The sequence below is a fragment of the Gorilla gorilla genome, chromosome 9, assembly GCF_029281585.2.
Source record: "Gorilla gorilla gorilla isolate KB3781 chromosome 9, NHGRI_mGorGor1-v2.1_pri, whole genome shotgun sequence".
NCBI lineage: Eukaryota > Metazoa > Chordata > Mammalia > Primates > Hominidae > Gorilla > Gorilla gorilla.
In genome coordinates this window covers 91,831,589-91,855,382 of record NC_073233.2, presented here as the reverse complement: position 1 = coordinate 91,855,382, position 23,794 = coordinate 91,831,589, and the positions used below count along the sequence as shown (strand labels likewise).

At 36.2% G+C, this 23,794-nt stretch overlaps 1 protein-coding gene across 18 annotated transcripts in view; it reads left to right on the top strand.

Annotated features, from left to right (window-relative positions):
- DLG2 (discs large MAGUK scaffold protein 2) overlaps nucleotides 1-23,794 on the top strand; it is a 2,193,106-nt gene that overhangs the window by 1,674,237 nt on the left and 495,075 nt on the right. For all 18 annotated transcript variants that reach the window (XM_055355576.2, XM_055355573.2, XM_055355572.2 and 15 more), the window contains 2 exons: nucleotides 9,644-9,788; nucleotides 12,089-12,227. In XM_055355576.2, the coding sequence (XP_055211551.2) occupies nucleotides 9,644-9,788; nucleotides 12,089-12,227 (284 nt within the window). The remainder of the gene's footprint in view (nucleotides 1-9,643; nucleotides 9,789-12,088; nucleotides 12,228-23,794) is intronic.

Below are 23,794 nucleotides of genomic sequence, written 5' to 3'. Positions count from 1 at the left end.
CCAGAAATGTTGAATCCAGGATAATTTGATTGTCTTCTCTGCAGGGACAGCATTAGTTATTAGTTGACAAAGCCCCTTGGCACATTGTAATTTAAGGTTTAAAATCTTAGCCTCTTCTTTCCATAACCCCTGCTCGTCATTTGAAGAAAAAATTGTCAGTGAGAGAACTTTTATACCTTTTACAGAGAATTAGTTCTTGTGTTTTCTTTCCTTAAAGGGAAGTAGTAAGTGACAGGAAAAGTAACAGAGACATTGAAGTCGAGCGGAAAGACACTGGACTCAGATGAGAAAGCTGGATTTCAGTCACAGGCACCTAGCACTGATTCTACCTAATCTGTCTTGGGCAAGTCACATCCATCTTTGGTCTTCTATTTTGGCCTCTGTACCATAGTAGCATTATATTAGATTGGTATTTCCAAAAGTATGCTTTAAAATATTGTTCTCTTTTCTGTGTCACCTGAATAGACTCTGTGACCAAATACGTTTGCTAAATTCTGCAACTTGTATCCCAATTCTCTTGAAGATTCTCAATGAATTTTAGCATATTAAACATTCTGTGAAGTCCTGCCATCAAGTAAGTGATTAGATTTTAATTAACAAATCTGTTTTATCATGGAGTCTTCTTCTTAGAGTAATACTTACAAAACACCTAAAACTAGTGTTTAGTGGAATATACTCAGGGTGTGCTATGTGTGAGCATCTCTTATTTTTATCTGAAAATATCCTAGAGTAAAGCCATGAAATACTTTTAGGAAATGTGAGTAGAAACAATGCAAGTTTCTGAATGAGTATTAGTTGTGATGACTGAAATTGTTATTATTTTTGGTAAATTTACAAAATTGCCTGATTTCATCCAAGTATCAATAAGAAAATCAAATTGAGGACATTGCGAATATGTAGAAATTATCTGAATAATGAATGGGATGTTAAAGCATATTCATTGGTTATACCAACCTTAGATATCTTAGAATCAAGACCTGTAACTCTCTGAGCATGTCTCTTTCCTACCAACAACACACTGCTTTCATCTTGAAAAGATCTTTTGCCTACAACACCTCATTTATTCTTAACCCCCATCTTTGAGAGGTAGTTAGGACAGTCATTATTGTTATTCTTATTTTTCAGAAGGAAAGTTAGAACTCAGTTAGAACTTAGACAAAGGGATTTCCAATATTACATAACTAGTAAATTGTGAAATTGGATTCAGACATAGATTTTGATGTCCTGAAGTTAAATTCCTTTCACTGGTTTTGTCAACATCTCTGATTCTTGATTTTGGTTACACATTTGAATCTCAAGATAAGCTCTTAAACACTATGAATACCCAGTCCTCAGTCAACCCTGAATAATCAAATCAGGATTTCTGGGGTAGGGATCATGCTTCATTTTATTTTATTTTTTTTAGGTTTTCCAAATGATTTTAATGTGCAGCCGGGTTAAGAACCACCATCCTACCTTGATCTAACCACATCCTAGCCCATTCTGCTGCTACCACTGCATCTCCTAAGGACAACTTTGGTGGTAGTGCTCATTCTATCAAGCCAGTAGAGTATAATTTAGCAATTACCTGCAATTGGCTAAAAAAAATTTAGAACAGTTCACTCTCAAAATTCTGTCCCCTGAGGTTAAAGTCACTTCTGAAACAACAGGATAAAACCTGGACAACTGTTTCTTGAACTCTCTTCTAATTTATCTCAAATGTAATAAGTTATAATACAATGTAATTGCTATGACATATTTTATTTAAGGGTTAGAACCTCCTATTGCACTCTTTTTTATTTTGCTTATACTCAGTGTAATAGCCCTCTTTATAGAATCTGCTCTGTAAGTATCATGTTGCTGTCATTTTAAAATTATCTTAATAGCACACTCCATCAGTAAAACACAAAAGGTTGCCACTAATATATTTCTCTACTCTAAATTACATATATATTACTAGGCTAATATATTGTTTACATTTTAAAACATATGAAAATGGAAATAGAAATATAAATATCAATGTAATTAATATTAATAGAAATGCAAATGTTTTTCTCTTGTACCCAGTGGATTGCCCTAGGGTTCATATCATACTGTCCATTTTAGTGACCTCTGCTAGAGAAGAAATTTGAGTAAATCAAAACAATCACTCTTGCTTGCTCTCTTTCTTTATATGGAGTAAAAGGTTAAGAAATGAATTAATGATTAATGAAGGAAGAATAGAATCACAATGATGGAGCTTTGACTGTGTACCTTATAAACTAATATGATCTGGTGCTAAGATTCTGTACCAGCTTTTCATCCTTATATCCTGTGCCTGGCACAGAGTGAGTATCCAATAAATGTGTATTGTTGCTTGAATGACCTTCATTCTTATTGCTTTACTCTCTGACTCAACACAAATGTAAAATAGAATGCAACACAAATGCTTCATTCTTTCTATAAAATAGGGAATTTTGATTGCTTTTCCTTTGGTGTTCTGCGATCATTTTTTTTAAACTTAGCTTAATACCTCAACACTTATTAAGTGCCAACTATTTATATTGCATCAGCTAGGGGAATAGAGATGAATATGATCTAATCAGTTGCCCTTGAGAAGATCGTTCTTGGAGGTGGGAAGAGGCACTGTAGGAATAAGTGTTTCACAATATAGGGATTGATAATTTCTACATAAAGAGCCCTGAACAGCAGCAGGATCAACAAAGCATGATGTCTGATTATGGCTGTTTGATTTCTATTTGTATGCTACTTTATATCATACAGAGTCTTTTCAACTTCATGGTATTATTCTTTTCTCATAAACACAAATCTACAAATAAGTATAATTCCCATTTTACATGTAAGAAAATGAATTCTTAGTAAATATGTTAACCGACTTAAATTTGTGAAACTAGGAATTAAAACCAGATCTGATCTGATTCTGTGTCCAAATTACTCTCACTGTATCAAGTTGCCTTCATTTCTAGGAACAGCAAGGTTTAACATATGAATATCATTTCTAGTAAATTTAAGTCTATTCATTGGCCTTGAGAAATTAACTTTCTTTTTTCCCATTCCGATTTTCATTACTCATGAGATGCTGCTATGTGTGTCTCATAATGACACCACTGTACTTAGCTTCTGTTCTTTCTTAAAGTTTTTGTTCTTGCTCATTTAGAGTTAATTTTGCTCTATGACATACATATTCATTTCTGAAAAGATGAAAAACAAGAAAATATTTATTATCCAAAGATAACCATTACTAACATGCCTTTTATTTATTAATAGTTATTATTTTGAATACATTTTATTATAATAGTTAATTTCAGAGTACTATGAAGATTTTAATCCTTGGTTTATGCATATTTATTTTCATAGCATTGGCATTACTACATTGGATTGGTCTGCTTTTTAATTTATCTTACAACCTAATGATCAGCCACTTTGTTTCCTTTTTAAAAGTTAACTTTAGAGTTTTCTTACCAATGATTCTAGAGTTCCACATTTCCTTGTACTATGCCTTAGGTAACCTTAATGTCTGTAATCACCTCCCAGTTCATCCCACCATACTGATATTCCTGCAAGAACATGGAAAGGTCAATATCTTGCCATCTCTATATTGCTCATTCCTCTTTATTATCATATTCGCATGCCCCCACACCTCCCACCTTTGTATTATTACATTTATGTTTGCTTACACACATTTGAATTCCCACAAAACTTGCCATGTCTCCTTGCAAGTCTCCTGGCACCTCTTTCTTCAGCTGGTTTGCCTTCCTTTGTCTGCATCATGTTCAAATTCAGTGCTCCCTCTTCTGTTTGAGAGAATGAGTCATCTCACCTCCAGCCTCTCTTTCTTGGCCTCAGTCCTCTTTCCTATTAGCAAACACACAGCCAGGCTGCACATATGTCCCCGTCTGTGTGGTGCACCCCACAGAGAGCACTTCAATCAAATTCACATGATTTTTTTCCTTGAAACCAGGCCAGTTGCTCAGTGTTCACCATTATAGGCAGATATTTGATGCAAATGAAAAAAAAAAAGAATAAAAAAGACAATGACAAACAATGACAAGAGCAACTAGCCAATCAGTGTAATGTCCCTTCTCATTGCATACAATCAGCTCCAGCTGTAGGCCCTTTATCTTGAGAGTTCATAGGATAATGCATACACATAATTAACCCAAACAAACTCACTTTTGTGGAAAACATTTTGAAGACTTCAGCACAAAAGAGCACTTTTTTGTCCAAATCCGGTACTATTCTGAATTTTTAAAAAGACCACACAGAAGCTTCATCAGCAGCACCCTAATTAAACTCATCAGTTCACAGATGTTTATAAGAAAATGATCAGCGAAAATTTTCACCAAGAAATCCTGCTTACAGATGATGACAATAGTATTAGTGATAAGAGCTAACATTAAGAACTGTATTGTGCCTGTCACTGTATATAGGCCAACACATTTTAATCAATAGCCTTTTGAAGCAGTAACTGCTATCATTCCTGTTTTGCAGATGTCAAAACTAAAGCTTACAAGGTTAAACAAGTCTCCCCAAATCACACAGCTAGGAAGCACCAGGGTCTAAGCTTCAGTATGCGTGACTCAAAAGCATGTGCTTTTAATCACTACATTCTGTTGCCAGTATCATAATACCACCTGTTCTGTGACTGAAATCTATGTAAATTTTTCAATATTTCAGTCACCAAATAGAAACTGAGTGAACTACCACTATTTTAAACTACTATTATTATTCTCCCCAGTATCCTCTTTCCCCATTTCTCACCACTACCTTTCCCTCAACTTCTGCTTTATGGTCTAAAAATTTTCCTAGTGGTCTGAAGACTCTGTTAGCAAAGTCACTCTGTGAAAATGTTGTTGAAGGTAATATTTTCTGGATCATTTCACTGCCCACCTTAAAAATGGCAAAAGGTGCAATTTAATAAGCACTGACCACATTTCTTTCACTGATAATCTAATGAGCTGTGTAGTTTCCATACTCTGAGGAGAGAGACAATGAGCCCTTGTCAGAAACAGAGCTTTGCTGTAACTTATAATCTAATCCAGTTAGTTTCTAGCCTTTGGTTTTTATTTTTAATTATTATTGACTTCTCATTCCCCCTGTGTTATGCCACCAGATGCTGTTTCTCTTCTGTTCTCTCAGTATAGATGTTTCTGTGGGCCATAGTCACAGTATTAAAAGCTGCCTTAGGCAATCTTTTTTTTTTTAGAGGAAACACCCACTTTCATATACATTTTAAACCATAGAACATCACATGTAAATATTCATTATCGGCCAGGTGCGGTGGCTCACGCCTGTAATCCCAGCACTTTGGGAGGCTGAGGTGGGTGAATCACCTGAGGTCAGGAGTTTGAGACCAGCCTGGCCAACATGGTGAAACCCTGTCTCTACTAAAAATACAAAATTAGCTGGCAGTGGTGGCACATGCCTGTAATCCCAGCTACTCGGGAGGCTGAGGCAGGAGAATTGCTTGAACCCGGGAGGCAGAGGTTGCAGTGAGCCAAGATCACGCCATTGCACTCCAGCCTGGGCAACAAGAGCAAAACTCCATCTCAAAAAAATAAAAAGAATAAAAAATAAATCATTATCTAGACACAAGTGGTAATGGCCCTAAAATAAATGATTAATCAAATGTATAAGAAGGTTTTGAAGAGACAGTGAGATATGTTAAGCTGCTTTCCATTTTACTTATTTTTTGACTGGTCGGTGTATTAGGATGATGCAGTATACTATTACCACTGGATTAAGCAGGAAATATAATGATTCCTCAAGCTTTTATAATACTTTGGAATTTATTCTACTTTTATATGTAAACTCGGAAAGAAACCCTGTTCTCCTAAAGGGAGAAAGAACAGGTGATATGACCCCTAGCTTTTAATGAATCAACATACAAATATAATCTCATTTTCATCTCGTAAGGAGGCTTGTGATCCAATTGATGGCTTTGACAGTTGGAGGCAGTGTGACCTCTTTGTTGCAAGTTAATCTCTTTAAAAAACAGTTTTTCTCATCTGTAAAATTTGCCTGATTAATAGTATCTACTTCCTGGAGCTATTCTGATGATAAGTTATATGATTCATGTCAAAATATGTGACATAGGACTCCTAAAATATATGGCATGCAAGTATTAAATAAATGTTAGTTATTATTATTATCGTGTTATTTCTGTATTATTAAGGGCTGCCATCATCAACTGTGTTCTCCATACCTGAAGTTCCTCTACATTCTCCCTCTCTGCATGAGTCTATTCTTCTATCCATTCATTCCACAAACAATTGTGTATTATTAATGTGGGTTTCATGAAAGCAAGGACCTTGTCTATCTGGAAGAAGTAGTATAGCTGAGTGGTTAACAGCATGGTTTCTGGAGCCAAACTGTCTAGCTTTGAATTCTGCCTCTGACACTTACCAGATCAATGACTTGGGGCAAGTTTCTTAACCTCTTGGAGACACACTTTTCTCATCTGTAAAATAAGGTAATTATAATAGCTACCTCATAAGTTATCATGAAAGTTTGATTGTGTTAATATATGTAAAATACTTTAAAATAGTGCCTGGCATGTAATATGGGCTATATGTGTTTACTATGATTATTGATTATCATTTTTATTATTTATCATATCTCTAATATCTGGCCCAGAGTCTGACACATACCAGGTATGCAGTAAACATTTGATCAGTGAATAAACAAATGCCAGACACTGAAATGAAAAAAGATTTAAGGGAACATGTCTTATCTAGAAGACAAATGTGAGAGGTGCTGGAGAAGCTTACGGCTTAATGGAGAACTCACAGCCAGCATTCAAACATGTCAGTCAGGTTCAATTCTCTCCAGTTCCACAGTCCCTAACCTGGGCTACATCACCAAGGATTAACTAGCACATGGAACTTACATAGCAACATGGAGCAAAATAATAAAGATTACGAATAGTAGTGCTGCAAAGTATGGTATAGCTGAAGTGCTAATTAGATAGTATAGATAATATGTACTATAGGAATTCAGTCCAATGCTTTTGGGACATTTATTTTAATTTTACATTATACCAGTGGAAAGTAATTAAACAATTATGTCATTAAAGAAATAGTAGCCAAATAAATTCAAACATATATGGTCAACTAAGTTTTGACAAAGAAAATAAGAGAACATGATGAAGAAAGGCTAGTCTTTTCAATGAATGATACTGGGAAAATGGAATCTCCACATGCAAAAGAATGAAATTGGACTCTAAAGCCATACGCAAAAATCAGCTCAATTTGGCTAAAAGACCTAAACGTAAAACCTAAAACCATAAAATTTCTAGAAAAGAACATAGGGGAAAAGCTTCCTTGACCTTGTCATTGACAATGTTGTTTTGGATATCACATTAAAAGCTCAGGCTACAAAGGGAAAAATAAATAGGACTACATTAAATTCAAAATCTTCTGCAAAGCAAAGGAAACAATCAACAAAATGAAACAAATTGGGAAAAAAATTGCAAACCATATATCTGATGATAGGTTAATAACCAAAATTTATAAAGAACTGATACAACTCAATAGTAGAAAAACAATTAACAGAATTTTAAAAATGCACAGAGGACATGAATAAACATTTCTCCAAAGAAGATGCAAAAATGTCCAACAGGTATGCAAAAAGGTGCTTAATATCACTAATCATCAAGGAAATGGAAATCTAAACTGCCATGAGATATCACTTCACAACTGTTAGGATGGCTATTATCAAAAAGATGAGAATAACAAATGTCAGTGAGGATGTGGAGAAAAGGGAGCACTTGTACACTATTGATTGGAATGTAGACTGGTGTAGCCATTATGGAAAACAGTATGCAGGCTCCTAAATAAATTAAAAATAGATTTACCATGTTACTCAGCAATCTCTGGTCTTGTTATATACCCAAAGAAGATGAAATCACCACCTTGTAAAGATATCTGCACTCCCATGTTCAATGCAGCATTATTTACAATAGCCAAGATATGGCAACAACCTTCATGCCTGTCAGTGGATAAAAGGATAAAGAAAATGTGGTATACATGCACAATGAAATATTTAGCCTTAAAAAATGGGAGATCCTGCCATTTACCACAACATGGGTAGACTTGGAGGGCATTATGCTAAATGAATTAAGCCAGAACAGAAGGAACAATATTGCATGATCTCACTTATGTGTGGAATCTTAAAAAATAAAAGTCAAATATACAGAGATAGAGGATAAAACAGTGGTTACAGGGGGAGGTGGGAAATGGGGAGATATAGATGAAAGGATAAAAAGTAGTAGATATGTAGGATGAACAAGTCTAGAGGTCTAATGTGTAACATAAAGACTATAGTTAATAAAATTGTATTATATTAGGAATTTTGTGAAATAAGTAGGTTTTAGCTGCTCTTGTCACAAAAAATTATAACTATGATGATGGATATGTTAATTTACTTCACTATAGTGATCACTTTATTATCTATATGTGTGACATAACATCATGCTGTGAACCTGAAATATACACAATAAAATTTATTTTTTTATATAGTAGCCAGATACGGATAACCTAGGTATTTGAAATACTTTCTGAATTAATGTTTATTCTAATTTCCTCAAAGTTTAAGTCTTTTTAGAGAGATTATCTTAAAATCGTTTCAGAGAAGTGGTGCAGAGACCCACTGTAATGCCACTGCCATGAAGTCAGTGTATCATTTGTATCACAGGCTTTTCCATGCAATAAAGAAAGAGGCATTTCTGTTAATGCAATGACAATAGGGTACCCTTGAACTTGCTCACCTGAAAAGACATATGTTCTGAATAGACTCATATTAAATGACATTCTGATGAGAACCATTTTAAAGTAAAAAAATCAAGGTTTGGCGAAGCTGTAAGGAAATGAGGGCTCTCATATAATGCTGGTATGAGAGTAAACCGGTTCATCTTTCCAGAGGGAAACAGGCATTTTCGCACTAGGTATCAAAAGCCCTGATAATGTTCATATAGTTTGGTCCAGCAGTTTCACTTGTATGGTAAATGTATATCAAAGAAATATTATCAGAGTTGTGCACAAATATAGAAAAAGGATTAGTGCAACATTATTTATAGTTTTAAAAAATTAGAAGCAAACTAAACATGCACTAGTAAGAAACTGGTTAGATCATTATACTGTAGTCATGCAACATAATGCTCTGCAGAAAACAAAAGTCATCTTGTTAAACTACATTGCTGCTACAAACAACTAGTCACTCTAGGTTTAAAAAGCAGGTTCCAAAACAATGTGTATAATAAAGTCAAAATTGTTTAAGGAAATATATCTAAGTAGGGAGATGATGAATGATTTTTATTTTCTTCTTTTTTAAGTTTTCTTCCACTAATATGTGTTACTTTTCTATCATAGAAACTATAGCATAACAAAAAAGGCATTTGACTCCTTATTTTCCTTTCCACAAATACTATTCTGAATTCCATTACTGTATATCACTTCCTCATTTAAAAAAAAGGCAGAAGCAACCTTATTTTATAGAATCATTGATTGTACTTATCTGCTTTGACTAATGCATTTAATTCATCTGTTATGTCAAGGATACTGGACAGTAATTATCACAATTTATAATTCCGGGTATCTTCTTGCCTGAATATTTTTCTTCTGCTCCATAGATTTAACTCTAATATTGATCTTTTTCACCCTTTCAGGTAAACAACTACAGTTTAGAAGAAGTAACTCATGAAGAGGCAGTAGCAATATTAAAGAACACATCAGAGGTAGTTTATTTAAAAGTTGGCAAACCCACTACCATTTATATGACTGATCCTTATGGTCCACCTGATATTACTCACTGTAAGTACCGTTGTCATCTTCAAATAGCATGCCAGACTTGCAGAACTGGAATTCTATAAAACTGTTGACAAAGTGTTCTACTTGTACCTTCCCTCTTGGTTAACTTCTGGAAATACTTCAGAGGGAGTATCCTAAACTCCACTCCTATGTTGCCTTGCAGGCCCTTACCTCCTGTTTGAAGATGAGATCTCCTAATGAGTTGGCATGCCCACCATTATGGAAAGGCTTAATGTTGAGGACAGTGTGATTAAAGTAGTGTATGGGCAATACATTTTGAAAGGCTATTTCTCAAGCTCCTAAAGCATGATCACTCTCATGCCATCCTATTATTTCTTCCAACTTCAGATCTCTGTAGTAGTAGATTAGAAAAGAGACTGGCAAATAGACCAGAGGTAGCTCTATGATTCTTCCTGAAAAAGGGGATCTTGCAATTGAATGGCGAAATTATGATCCTCAATCACCATCACATAGCTTTTACTTTACTTGAATTTGTTATATTGGCAAGTAAGCTGGAGAAAATTATCAGTCACTATGGCAATAGAGGTGAGCTGGAAGTGGGACTTCTGCGGCAACATCTAACAACTAATGAGACACTATGCTGGGGTCCTCAAAAAGTCCACTGTTGCATAAGCCTCATATGTTCTCCTCTTCTTAATAGGTCAACACGAATCTTAACTAAGTTTCTGTCTTTGAAGACTAGATTTAGAAGCAATTTACTTTGTTATGTAAATGTAAGGGATAGTTGTGTCAACAGTAGTAAGCTTACTCATTCTGAAATGTTGAGAGTCCATTTGTGAGACTGGAAACTTGGAATGTCTTCAGAACTGGCCATTAATTAGTACTATGGTCTCAAGCAAATTGTTCAAGTTCTCTCAGACTTACATGTTTCTCTTGAGAGAAATGTGTTGAACAATTTTATTTCCTGCCCATTGCATTAGCTATTGCTTTTCTTAATGATGATTCTGAAACAACTTACCTCCAAAATATGTATGTTTTCAAGCTGGCAGTAAATTGAGATCAGACTTACCTTAGAATATGAAAGAGTTTTAACTTTCAGAGTTTTTCAAACTGGAAGAATGTAGCAAAATCAGCCCTGATAGTCTGTGAGCCACTTCATGCAGGGCATATAAGGTCAATGTCAAAGAGAGAAAAGGGAGAAAACGAATCTAATAAACCTAACAAATATGTATTGAGTAATTTCAGTATGTACAAGGCACATTGTGAGGTAATATGTGGGATGCAGAGGAGATAGAATCATGGCCTTCAAAGAGCTTTGTTGGGAGGAAGGCTAACTCAGATATATAAATAAAAGCAATATTTGGCAGAATAAGAGGTATGCGTATGCCATGGGAGAGGTGAATATAAATGTTATTTGGGAACTCAAAGAAAGAGATATATCATCTGTCTTTGGAACATCAGAAAAATATGCATAGGATGGCATTTCAGTTGCATCTTCAGAATGAGATTTCAACATCTGAGATGGGTTAGGTAGGAGAGGCAAATTCTAGGTAGATGGTACAGTGGAACAAAGGTACAGACATCAGGAAGCACAGCCTATGTTTGAGGATGATAGGATATGTGTTGGGGGGTATTAAAATTGATTGATCTTGCAAGAATGGCAAAGAGGAGAGTTTATACTATATTAAATACCTAACAACAATGGAGAACATTGAAGTAAGAGAATAGTGTGGTCAAGCTGAATTTCAGGAGGTTTTACCTCATCTCAACATATAAAATGGATTTGAGGAGAGAGAAAGGAGCAAGAGACCCAGTTAGGAGGTGTTTTTAGTCACCTAAAAGGGAGATACATTAGGAAGGAGGAATGAAAAAGAAAGGCCAGAGTTCTTGGCCTTTGTGGGGGGAATAGAGTATATTTTGGGAGAAAGTCTCATAGGAGAACCTGATCCTTAGGAGGCTTTTGCTCTCAATAATTGGATATTAATTATGTGAAAACAATGTGAGCTCTGAAATTAGAAAGCTAACATTTTATTTCAATAGAAAATTAATCATTGTTCTGAAAATATGTGTGCTGGATCTCTTCTCCAGTTCTTCTCTTCACCAAATTAGACTAACTGGCATTACAGACTTAACTATTATTAAGTCTTTCCTGTCCTAAAGGTCACCATGTGCTTGTATATATTAAATGCAAATAAACTGCAACTCCCCCCTCTTGGAGGACAAGAAAATCCTTGGCATGCAGCAAAGCCTTTCTGTTTTTAATACATTTTTCTGAAGTATAGCATGACACATTGAATCACCCACATAACAGGTTTCTTTTCTCTTTTTCCCCCACCTCTTAGCTTATTCTCCACCAATGGAAAACCATCTACTCTCTGGCAACAATGGCACTTTAGAATATAAAACCTCCCTGCCACCCATCTCTCCAGGAAGGTACTCACCAATTCCAAAGCACATGCTTGTTGACGACGACTACACCAGGTCAGATATGCCTGTTAGTTAATTGGGTTTGCTCTTATTACCAGAAAGAAATTACATTTGCCTAACATGTCAGGTGTTGTTTTGGATGCTAACTAAAGCTTCTGAGTCCCATTCAACCTTATTGTAGTTTCGCCTCAGGTGCATTGCAACTGTGTCATTGTCCTCTGATAGGCAGCAAAATCACAAAATATTTGTGAATAAATAGTAAGATACACTTATACATCACTTTGCCATTTATTAAGACTTTCTATATCTGATCACATTTAAGCTTTACAGCCATACTGTAAGGTAAGTATTAATACTTGAGCACAGAAGATAGTGCTGAGATTCAAAAGGAAGGAAGTAGCATGCCAATATTATATATTTGGTTAGTGGAATTCAATGGGTAAATGAATAATAAAGAAATGTAAATGTAAAAACTTTTTGTCTTTAACTGGTCATTACATTTGGCAAAGGAATACAAAGAAGATCAAGGAACAAAAATTTCCCCCAAACTCCCTCCAGAGTGACCTGTCCCGGGGTACCCAAGGTGACGACCTGGCATAAACCTTTCATACCTTCTCCATGTTCTTACAAACATATACAAATGTATTTTCAGATATACGTGGGGCCTGACATTATTTTTACAAAATGAGTTTATATTTTACACATTGTTCCACAACTTTTCTCCATGAGCAATACTTTTTATCAAAAATGAGATTACATATGTACATATGTGTGCTTAATTTCGATATGTGTTTGTGTGTAAAGAATGATAGATGGGTTGTTTTGGTTTTATACCCTGCCTGTCTAACTGAAGTCATTTGTCAGCCTTTCAAAAAGTAGAGACTTTCTGCCGGTGAGGAAAGCTTTCCTCACTGGTATATGTGCATGCTTTGATCCTTCTCTTCTTTGGTGTATCTTTTTAAATGATTAAGCATTTTCCATTTATTTTGCAATATCAGGTTTGCTGAAGTAGCTCTTTATATCTTTAGCCAAGGAATGGAATGTTTGGATGCTGAAAATGTGCATCCATGTAAATCAAATACAAGCTTCTTCCTATGCTGAAATGTCTGATCTCTATGCTCTTAATTAAAATGAGGGCTACAGCAAAGATAATCCTCATGGCTCTCTAAGGAATTCTGTAAATACAGGCACCTTTATCCACCAGAGTGATGATCTCTTTGCTCTCATCCTATTACTAATATTTGATATGATTTTAATTTAGAAATGTCACTTTATGTTACTAGGCCCCATAGCGAATTAACATTTATTCAAGCCCCTTCATAATCCAGACCCTCTGCTAGCTGTTTTTATACACTATCCATTTAATCCTCTGAAAAACACACAGAAAAAGGCTTTCATCTCCGTTTTAGAGATGTAGACATTGAAGTTCAAAGAGGTTATGGAACTTGCTTATGGTCACATAGCTTTTATTAATAAGTAGAAAAACTGAGTGCCTTAACAGCTTTAAAATCCTAGCTAAGAGAAAACGTTTTAATTTTCTAATATTAAAAATGAAAACCAAGTCATATAAAACTATGTTCATCATAGAAATATGTGGCTAGAAAGGGACCTCAGAGTTTTGATGAGCTCTAAAAACAACTAGACCATAGTTGAAACCTACCTCTACCACAGACTGTGTGACCCTGGGCAAGTCATTTAACCTCTGCAAGCTTCAGTTTTCTCACCTGTACAAGGGAATAGAAAGTGAGTCTATCTCAATAGGTTGTTGTAATGATTAAGTGAGCTAATGAATGCAAAGAACTTAGAAAGGTGCCTGGCATATTATAAGTACTCAACAAATGTTATCTATTTACAGTAACTATACTTACTGTAATCTTAATCCACTTCAGATGTCACATGAAATATTTTTACGGTACCCATGAGATATGCCTCAATATCTTAGATCCTGCCCCTGCCTCCTCTCCTGTTCCCCTAGAGGACAGTCTCACTAGTATTTCCCTACAAAATCAGAATGGTTGGTGCCTGGCAAACTGTTAAAGTAAGTTATGTTAGTTCACACACATAAATATACACATACACACCCCTCCACCACTCTCTTACCATTGTTGGTGTTCTCTCATAGGTGCTTCACACTGTAGGCATTACCATGGGTCTCAGAGGTATTTGCTCAGAGGCAGATTCACTTTCTCATTCATAAATATTAATTGAATACTTCCTATAAGACACCTGGTGCTGCACTAGAGATGCACAAATGAATAAGAAATAGCATCTAAGAACTATCCAATTGGGGCAAAAAAAATGTGTAAATCAATGAATTCCCCAATGCCTGTTCCCTAATTTATGCAGAACCCCCTCCATGAAGTTTTCCACAAAGCCTAATTTATTAATTTTTTTCAAAATCTTGAGATTATATATTTTGTAATCAAAATGCCCTTTCTTTTGTAAAAGAATTTGGCAATTATTTATTATGTTTTTACTTAGAAGAGAAAAATTGGCAACTTTTTGTTAGTCTTCATTTTTTAAATGTTAACTATCTATAAAATTCAAAAGTCTGAGAATTACTAACAGAAGCAAGCAAGCAAAACTAGGGTCAGTTCTCTAAAGTGCCCTTATGTAGCACTAGCAGAGTTCCCTAACACCACAAGAGACACTTAGGAAATACTGCTAAATGAGTATGAGTTACACATGAATGCCATAGGAATAACCTATGGCATCAAAGAAAGTTTTAAAGAGGATATGACTCTAATTAGTACTTGAAAACTGTGTAGGCATTGGTCAGAGAGTCAAGAGATGAGGAAGGGCATTTGTGGTAGTGGGATAGATTGTGCAGACTCACAGAAGAATGTGAAATAGAATAAAATGAAAGCAAGAATTAGAACTTGAAATATAAGACTCACAAAGGAAAATGGTACCTACCTTTGCATCATCTTTATATTCCTGTTCCTTCTCTCCTACGCAACCTAGCTGTAAGATTAACAATACATAGAGTAATAAAAACAAAAGGATCATTACTATTCACCATTAACAGTAAGTGCTGTAATATATATTATTGCTCCTATATTATTTATATGATATTCTTATTCTTGATTTTTACAGATTAAAAAATTCTCGGAGAGGTTAAGTAATTGCCTCATAGCATACAGCAATCAAATAGAATCAAAATTTGAATTCAGGTCTGTCTGTTTTCAAAGGCCCCATCCCTGCATCCCTGGTTGGTAGTGCTCGTCCTACCACTTACTACCTAGATAACTCTGAACAAGTCAATTCATCTCTATGAGTCTTGATTTTCTCATCCGTAGATTCGCTATAAAGGGTCTTCTAATTTCCTCATGGAATTGTGAAGTTCTAATATGTTAACATGTACGAATGTTGTCATTTTTAGAAGGCTCTATAAATTATTATTCTAAGTTCATTTAGGTGCTTATGTTTGAGACCTACTTTGTATTTTCCTAAAATAGTAAATCAAGAAAATAAATCTCTAATAACGGAACTTGGGCCAGTAGGGAAACATGTCTGTGCAATGGGAACTTTCCCATAACCTATAAAATCACATCAAATTGGAAAACTTTTGTTCCATGTATTCATATCTTAATCTATTGTAATAAATGTTTCTCTACTTTCCTGATTTATAGTCACGTTTGTTATGGATGTACGGTCAGAATTTTAAAGCAATTTTGATTCAAATAATTCTACAATAACCTAGGTAGATTTTTTAATCTATTTCTATTAAAGAAATGTACACCTGCATAAACTGGGAAGTTTTATTTTTCCATGAATTTAGAAGAAAAGGCACAAATAAAAAAAGTTTTGGATACAATCTCTTAGTAGCATGCTTGCTGAGTCCCTATAAATCGGCATTCATTGTGATGTAGATATCTGATTTTCAATTTTTGGGAAATAAAGCTATTACAGCAATACTGAGATTGTTTTTGTCTCAGGCATTATAGACTGTCAGAATAGAAAGGGCCATAAATAAATATAGAGTCTAATCTCTCTTTTTTGGATGGGCCAGAGACACAGGGCCCAGAGTGATTTGTTGGCTTTCCCTGGTCCAGTATTTGTAAGTAGTATAATCAGATTTAGAGCCCATGTATATGTGTACCATTTTTTTGGCTGGAGTAAGAAAGTAGCAATTATGAAAAACTATCTTCAGTCAAGGACTACCTGGTAACAGTGTCTATTTTGTATGTTACCTGTAACTATGAGTTCTATCTTTACTGGGCCAAGTTTTCCCTAGTTACTCAGAAGAGAGGCAAACCACACATCATCACTATCTGGCTGAAAATACTTAGGATATGCAAACAGTACTAAAATGAAACAAAAAAATTGGTAATGCAAAGTAAAACTGCTCTTTCAAGATGTAGGGACCTAATTTCCCAAGTTATGAATGTGATAAATAGCATTATGAAACCCAGGGACCTAAATTATAACTGTAAGAGATACATTTCTCAGTGTTAGAAACCAAGTTTACCTAGCTGTGAATTTAGTGTGTCTTTCTGGCTGCCTCTACTTATTGGTCCCTCACATCATTTAGTTCATTAAAAAGCATCATATAAAAAAAAGCCTCAATAAAGATTTCTTGTCTACAGACACTTTACAAGAACTGCCCCAAACTGTAACTCTAGTATTCACCAGTTTGACTCTGTCACTTACTGAACAGACATAATCTCATCAGTCTGGAGTCCACATCTACTCTATTGTCTCCGAATTATAGAACACTAGCTTACTAGCCATGTCATCTAATGTATATTCAAGTTGCCTTTTCTCCTTCATTCAGTTATTTGCTCATTCAGTGAATATTCAGCTTCTACCCATGTCAAGCATAGTTATTAGCAACAAAGTCACAATGGTGAACAAACTGGTCAAGGTGCTTGGCTTCATGGAATTTACATTTTAGTATATTGAATAAGAGATGTACAAATAAATGCATTAAGTTCAGTTAGTGCTAAGTGCTACAAAGAAAGTAAAATAGGATAATGTGATGAGCAGTGATTGGGGAAGATAACAGTATGAAGTAGGATAACCAGGGAGTGCCTCTCTCAGGAGATAGCATATGGACTGAGACCTGAATAAAAAGTAGAAAGTGGTGATTAAAGATCAGAGAAATAGCATTCCAAGAAGAGGGAATAGCAAAGCCAAAGTCATTGAGGCAGGAATAAGTTTACTGTGTTCCAGCAACATAAAGTCCAGTTTGGCTAGAAAGAGATGAGATAATGGGAGCAGGCAGAAAATTAGGTTAGATAAGGAAGCAGGAAGCAGAAGTAGGACTTCACAGGTAATGAGAAAGTGTAGGTCTAATTTTAAGTGCATTGAGAATTCATTGAAGAGTACTAATCAGGAAAACTGATCTGATTTATGTTTTTTTAAAAAAAAAAAGTTCTGGCTGCTGTGTGGAGTAGAGGGACCACTGGAAAAAAAGAGGGAAAAGATTATGACACGTGGGACTGAAGTGAGGGTAGCAATGGAAGAGAAGAGGAATAGAGAAATCCGAGCTATATCTCAGAGCAAGGTTTAATAGCCCATGTTCCACGTGAAGAGCAGACCTGGCTTAGTCAGACTGTTTGGACTACTGACCATTTTTATAGTTTTTATTACCTATGGAGTAGTCTTTCAGGAACAGCATAAGTATTTGCCACTGTTATTTGTTTCTTTTTGTTCTGTTTTTCTTATCTCTTATTGTTTAACTTTCTGGATTAGAACTGGTTAGAAGCCAGACCACTGTTGTCAAATGTTTCTACTCACATGCCCTTAACTTAGAAAATAAACTTGTTCTCCTCAGGCTCTGAGGTAGAACATGAAGATTTCTGCCCAAGCATAAAAACACATAAAATCTTGTATATTTTATCACAAAAGCTTGCAGAATATTGTTTGCTTTAAAGTAAAAATATTCTTATTACAAACTACGTTATTTTTCTTCCGAGTCTTAAAATGAAATCGACACACCAGAAAGGTTTTCTGAAGATATTCGTAATCCCTGGCAAATACCACAAACCCCAAGGTACACTTAAGTACCCAAGTTTGAGAAACACTGAGCTAAGTTACACAAACTTGCCAATTATTAATTGTGTTTTATATAAACTGTCCCTTAATAATGGCTCAAGGTTTATGGTACCCATTAGGAACAAGCTCTCGAAGGATCAGACAACACTTCATCAGAGTACAGTACAAGCATGTTCTAGCCTCTCTTCTTTTTAGTTTACATTTAATGACTTAAAACCATTCTGAATGAACTAGAAGTTTCTTCTTATACAGGAAAGAAATCTTTTCTTATATGCTTTTGATGCAGGATTTCTCTTGTTCCCTTCACTGGACTCGCGGTAGGGGCACCCTGTCTACTTGGCCCACTGTGCTCAACCCCTTGTGGGAGGGAGCATGTGAGTGAGTGAGTGTGGGATCCAGCTGGTTGCTTCAGGCACTGACACAGGAGCAAGCTCCGTGTGGGGCCCATGGCCAGACCAGGCATGTCTCCTGGAGGGGAGCGTGGTGGCATCCAGGTGAGGGTGCCCGTAATCCCATAGCCCCAGAGAGGGTGTCACAGTACTCTTTTAGTTCTGCCATTTGTAGACAGCAGTATGTTAGCAGCTCAGTTGGCCCCTTGCCTCATGGTGTGGGGCGGCTGCCCTCCTCTGGTGATGGCAAGGTCTGGTGTGACAGCCTTTCTGAGTACCTGCACTCAGTGGTCCCAAGCTCTCGTCCAGCATCCATGAAGAATGAGGTCACACAGATGATTAAGTGAATGATAGTGAAGGCGGATAATTTGACTGAGCGATGAAAACGTCTCTCAGCAGGGAGGGGAGCTAGAGAGGGGACAGGAAGAACAGGTCTTCTTCCCTGAAGTCAGGCTGTAGTCAGGGTTCTCTGGAGGAACAGAAATAATAGGATGGTTGCATAAGAGGAGATGGATGTATAAGGGGAGTTTATTAAGGAGTACTGACTCACATGATCACAAGGTGAGGTCCCACAATAGGCCATCTGCAAGCTGAGAGGCAAGGAAGCCAGTCCAAGTCCCAAAATCTCAAAAGTAGGGAAGCCAGCAGTGCAGCCTTCAGTCTGTGGTCAAAGGTCCAAGAGTCCCAAAGCTGAAGAACTTGGAGTCTATTGTTTGAGGGCAGAAAGCACCCAGCACAGGAGAAAGATGTAGACTGGAAGACTAAGCCAGTCTAGTCTTTCCATGTTCCTCTGCCTGCTTTTATCCTAGCTGCACTGGCAGCTGATTAGATGGTGTCCACTCCAATTGAGGGAGGGTCTGCATCTCCCAGTTCATTAATTATTGACTGAGCCTGGGGTCTTTATATACATAGGATGAGGGCAGGACAGGCCATAGGTAGTTTTGGAAAAGGCAACATTTGATTGGTAAAAGGCATTATCCAGAAAGAACCAATCAGGGGAGAGTGGGTGAACAGGAACAGAAGTTATCACTTTGGGCCATGGGTTTCAGGCTGTTATTTTTGCTTGAAGGTGGGGTTTCCCTGGTTACCCACCCCTATCTGCCTAGGCATTTGGCTGCCTCCTGTCACTGTCACTTTTAGTCAAGTATGGTGGAAAACAGCTAGAGTACCGTAAGCAGGCAACTGACCCTGCTTTAGAATTACAGTAGAATAACAGAGTGATTAGGTGTGTGGGTCCTGGAGCTACCCTGCTTAGGTTTGAATCACACCATTTCCTAGCTGTGTGACCTTGAGTCAGTTATGTAACTCCCCTTTGCCTCTGTGTTGTCGTTTATAAAAGGGGCAAAATAATACTTTCTACATCATAGGTTTGTTGTGACAATAAACTGAGTTAGTACATGTAACATGCTTGGCAAAAATAAGTACCTGATAATAGTTAGCTGTTATTAATACTATTGAAAAAACAAGGATTTTAAGATGAACTGTGATACAAATAAAACCACTTTTTGGTAAATATCCTCAAATTATTTATGGAACTGTAGCCAACAATATTACGCAGCTGCTCAAACATGTAATCTACGTATATAGATTTTTCAACTTATTTATCTTGTAGAACACATTAGAATATTTTATTACAGAGAGTCATATAGTCTGACTGCTTTATTGAGAATCTTAATTTTTATGACTACAATGAATATCTAATACCAGCTACAATGAAAATCTAATACAGAAATCAGTGGAAGCAAATATGGTATAAACTAGTCTATCAGTTTCCCCTCTGGCTAAAATATGATTTTTTGATGGAAAATTTGTTGATTTTGTCCTTTTAAAAAATTCATAGTGACTCTCAATAGCTAACTCTAGGTAGCTTTTCCCTTAAAAAGTTCTGCAAAACATGACATCAGACTCCTTACAGACTTTACAAAGTTCATTATAAAACTTAACCAAATGAAAGGTTCGTGAACAAATGTCTCTGAGATTTTGTTTTGCTCTGTGTTGCATTTCTGATTTCTCCAACATAGAGACTGGTACTATAATGTATGTTTTGAAGCAAAGTGTAGAAATGAAAGGGGGAGTGAGACAAAACTAGTGAGACAGATAGATCATTATGTGGAAGCCTCAAGGAGAGTTTTCTCTTTATTAATGTAAATAAACAATAAAGAGAAAACTGACCACACAAAACTTTAAACCACATAGGTTTACTTATATAAACCATGAAGAATGATTCATAGAACTATCCTACTAGAAGTAGGAAGCAGAGAGAGTGGGTACGCTAATGGCGAATCTAACAAATCTTAATTCAAGGGGAACATCCAAATATATATTAGAAAACACGTTAAGCTGCTGTTTGCTTTCAAGGAAATAAATATTAGCAAAAATGCAACAGTAATGAGAAATTTAAAACTGTCTCCTATAGATATTTATCATTTCCTATGTGCTCATGAGTTAGCCAGACATAAACACACGACACTATGCTCTATAATTTTATGGAAATGGTAATTGCATATATATAGCTATTGTTGCTATACATGTAAAATTTGAATAGTTATTTAATCAATGTTGCATTACATTTTTAGTGGAGTAAGTTCATCCTTGCTTTCATTCTTTAGTTCATTGATGCAAAAAATGATTGATGATAGGCAATGGAGAATTTTGGAGGGACCGCTGTAGAAGCCAACCATCAGTTGGTCCCTATCCTCTTACAAGTTAACCACTATCATGAACACAATGTGAAGCTTATTTCTGGCCATAATCTGTATGACACTGAAAGAGGGTTTATACTGTGACTCAAGAAAATAGACATGGTCTGTTCTTCTATGAGTTTATTTTCATGTTCATACATCCATAAGGTGATAATATAGGACAAGAAGATATCCGATTCCTAATTGCCCACAGATGTATACTTTAGCAATTGTCCATGACACTTTGCAATCCCTGGGTGATTTCCTGCCATCTCATATATCAGTGGTCCCTAACCTTTTTGGCACCAGGGACCACTTTCGTGGAAGATAATTTTTGCATGGACAGGTGGCAGGGGCAGGATGGGTTTCCAGACGAAACTGTTTCACTGTTCCACCTCAGATCATCAGTCATTCAGTTCTCATAAAGAGCATGCAACCTAGATCCTTCGCATGTGCAGTTCACAGTAGGGTTCGCTCCTTTGAGAATCTAATGCCAGGGGCTGATCTGACAGGAAGGGAAGCTCAGGCAGTAAAGCTCACTGCTCACCTCCTGCTGTGTGGCCAGTTCCTAACAGGCCATAGACCTGACCAGTTGAGGACTCCTGTCCTATATCATTAGCTGCTGTGGGTGAGGTTACTATATTAATATTCGTAATTACCTGAACAAAATATAGGAAAATTGTGAGATACAATCTTTGCATTCCAAAGACATTCTTACGACACTATCAATTTATAAATTTCATAAGTTTTGGGTTATGTCGTTCATTTTTTGCTTCTAGGTAATTGTATTAATATAGATAATGGGGCAAACTATAACTGTGTAAAAACACATCTTGAAAATACTGCTTTATATATGTCTCCAGATATTTTTTCCATCTTTATATCCATTTGCTTTTTATTACCTACTGATCTACCTTATAGTCCTCCTTAATTTTTTTATTTCAATGTTTTATTTTTGTCTAATTTCATTTTCTCTGATTATAAAAGTAATATATATTTGTAGAAAAACTGTAAAATAAAAATATAAAGAAAAACTACTAAAATTACTGTTTTTCCTACCACAGAGAGATAATCACTTGAAATATTTTCCTTTGAGTTTTTTCCATGTCTGTATGTTTATTTATGTAATTTGGACCATGCTATGCACAATGAGAGAGTTTTTGCTTTTATTTTTTGCTTTAACATTATATCTTGAGAATTTTCTAATGTTCTTAGTCTTCAAAAAACATGTTTAGTAGCTGTATAATAGTCTATGGTATAACTGAACCATAATTTACATAATTACTTTCCTATTAATAGACATTTATTTTTAGGATTTTCTTATTGTGCTTATACAATCTTTCTGCCTTCATCTCTTGATTATATATGTATTTAATATAAATGCCAAATTTCCACTGCCTAATCAGCATCTCACTTGGTTGTCTTATAAACATTGCATATTTAATATGTCCAAACACGAACTCTTGCTTTTTATTCCCAGTCTGTCCTTCCATAGTCTTACTCTTTTTTTTTTGAGACAGGGTCTCACTCTTTCCCCCATGGTGGAGTTCAGTGGCTCGATCTCAGTTCACTACAGCCTCAGCCTCCTGGGGCTCAAGCAATTCTTCCACCTCAGCCTTCCAAGTAGTTGGGATAGCAGGCATATGCCACCACGTGGGGCTAATTTTTGCATTTTTTGTAGAGACAGGGTTTCACCATGTTGGGCAGGCTAGTCTCGAACTCCCAAGCTCAAGTGATCCCCCTGCCCTTAGCCTCTCAAAGTGCTGGGATTACAGGCGTGAGCTACCACACCCAGCTTGTCTTCTTCTGCTTAATAAATGACGGTTCTATGGGAGCTGTTGCTCTGGTCACAAACCTTGGGGTTTGCCTTCTCTTTTTTTCCACCTTTCATATTCTATATGCAGTCCATCAACAAATTCTGTGGGTTTTACCTTCAAAATACATCCACAATGTGCCACATTCCACTGCCAGCACACTAGTCAATTCATATCATCTCTCATTTGATTATTGCAATAGCTCCCTAAACAGCTTCCATTTCTGCCTTTGTTACTCATGCTGCACCATACATTACTCTTTTAAATTCAGATCACGTCATCTGGAGTGAAATCTGAAGCCCTTATTTATGAGACTCTTTATGATTTGACTCCAGCTGGCTGCTCTGACCTCATCCCCCACCACTCCCTTCACTGATACTCAGATTTCCTTGTTACTTGATCACAGTAGGCATACTTTGCTTCAGGAAGTTTGTGCTTGCCACTCCTTCTGCCTTGAATGTTTTTCCCTTCCACATCCACATGTCCACATGGTTTGCTTTTCTTTCTTCACCTCTCTGGTCAAAAGCCATTTTATCAGAGAGGCCATCTCAGACCTCAGATAAATATGAGCCATCCGTGATCACCCTTTTGTCCTGTGTTCCCTTTTATTTTTCTACCTAGTGCTTATTCCTGCTTGACATCATTTTTATTTGAGTATTTGTTTGTTGTCTGTCATCCTGTACTGGGCTATAAGCGTTATGGCTCAGGGACTTATCTGTTTTGTATATTGATTAGTC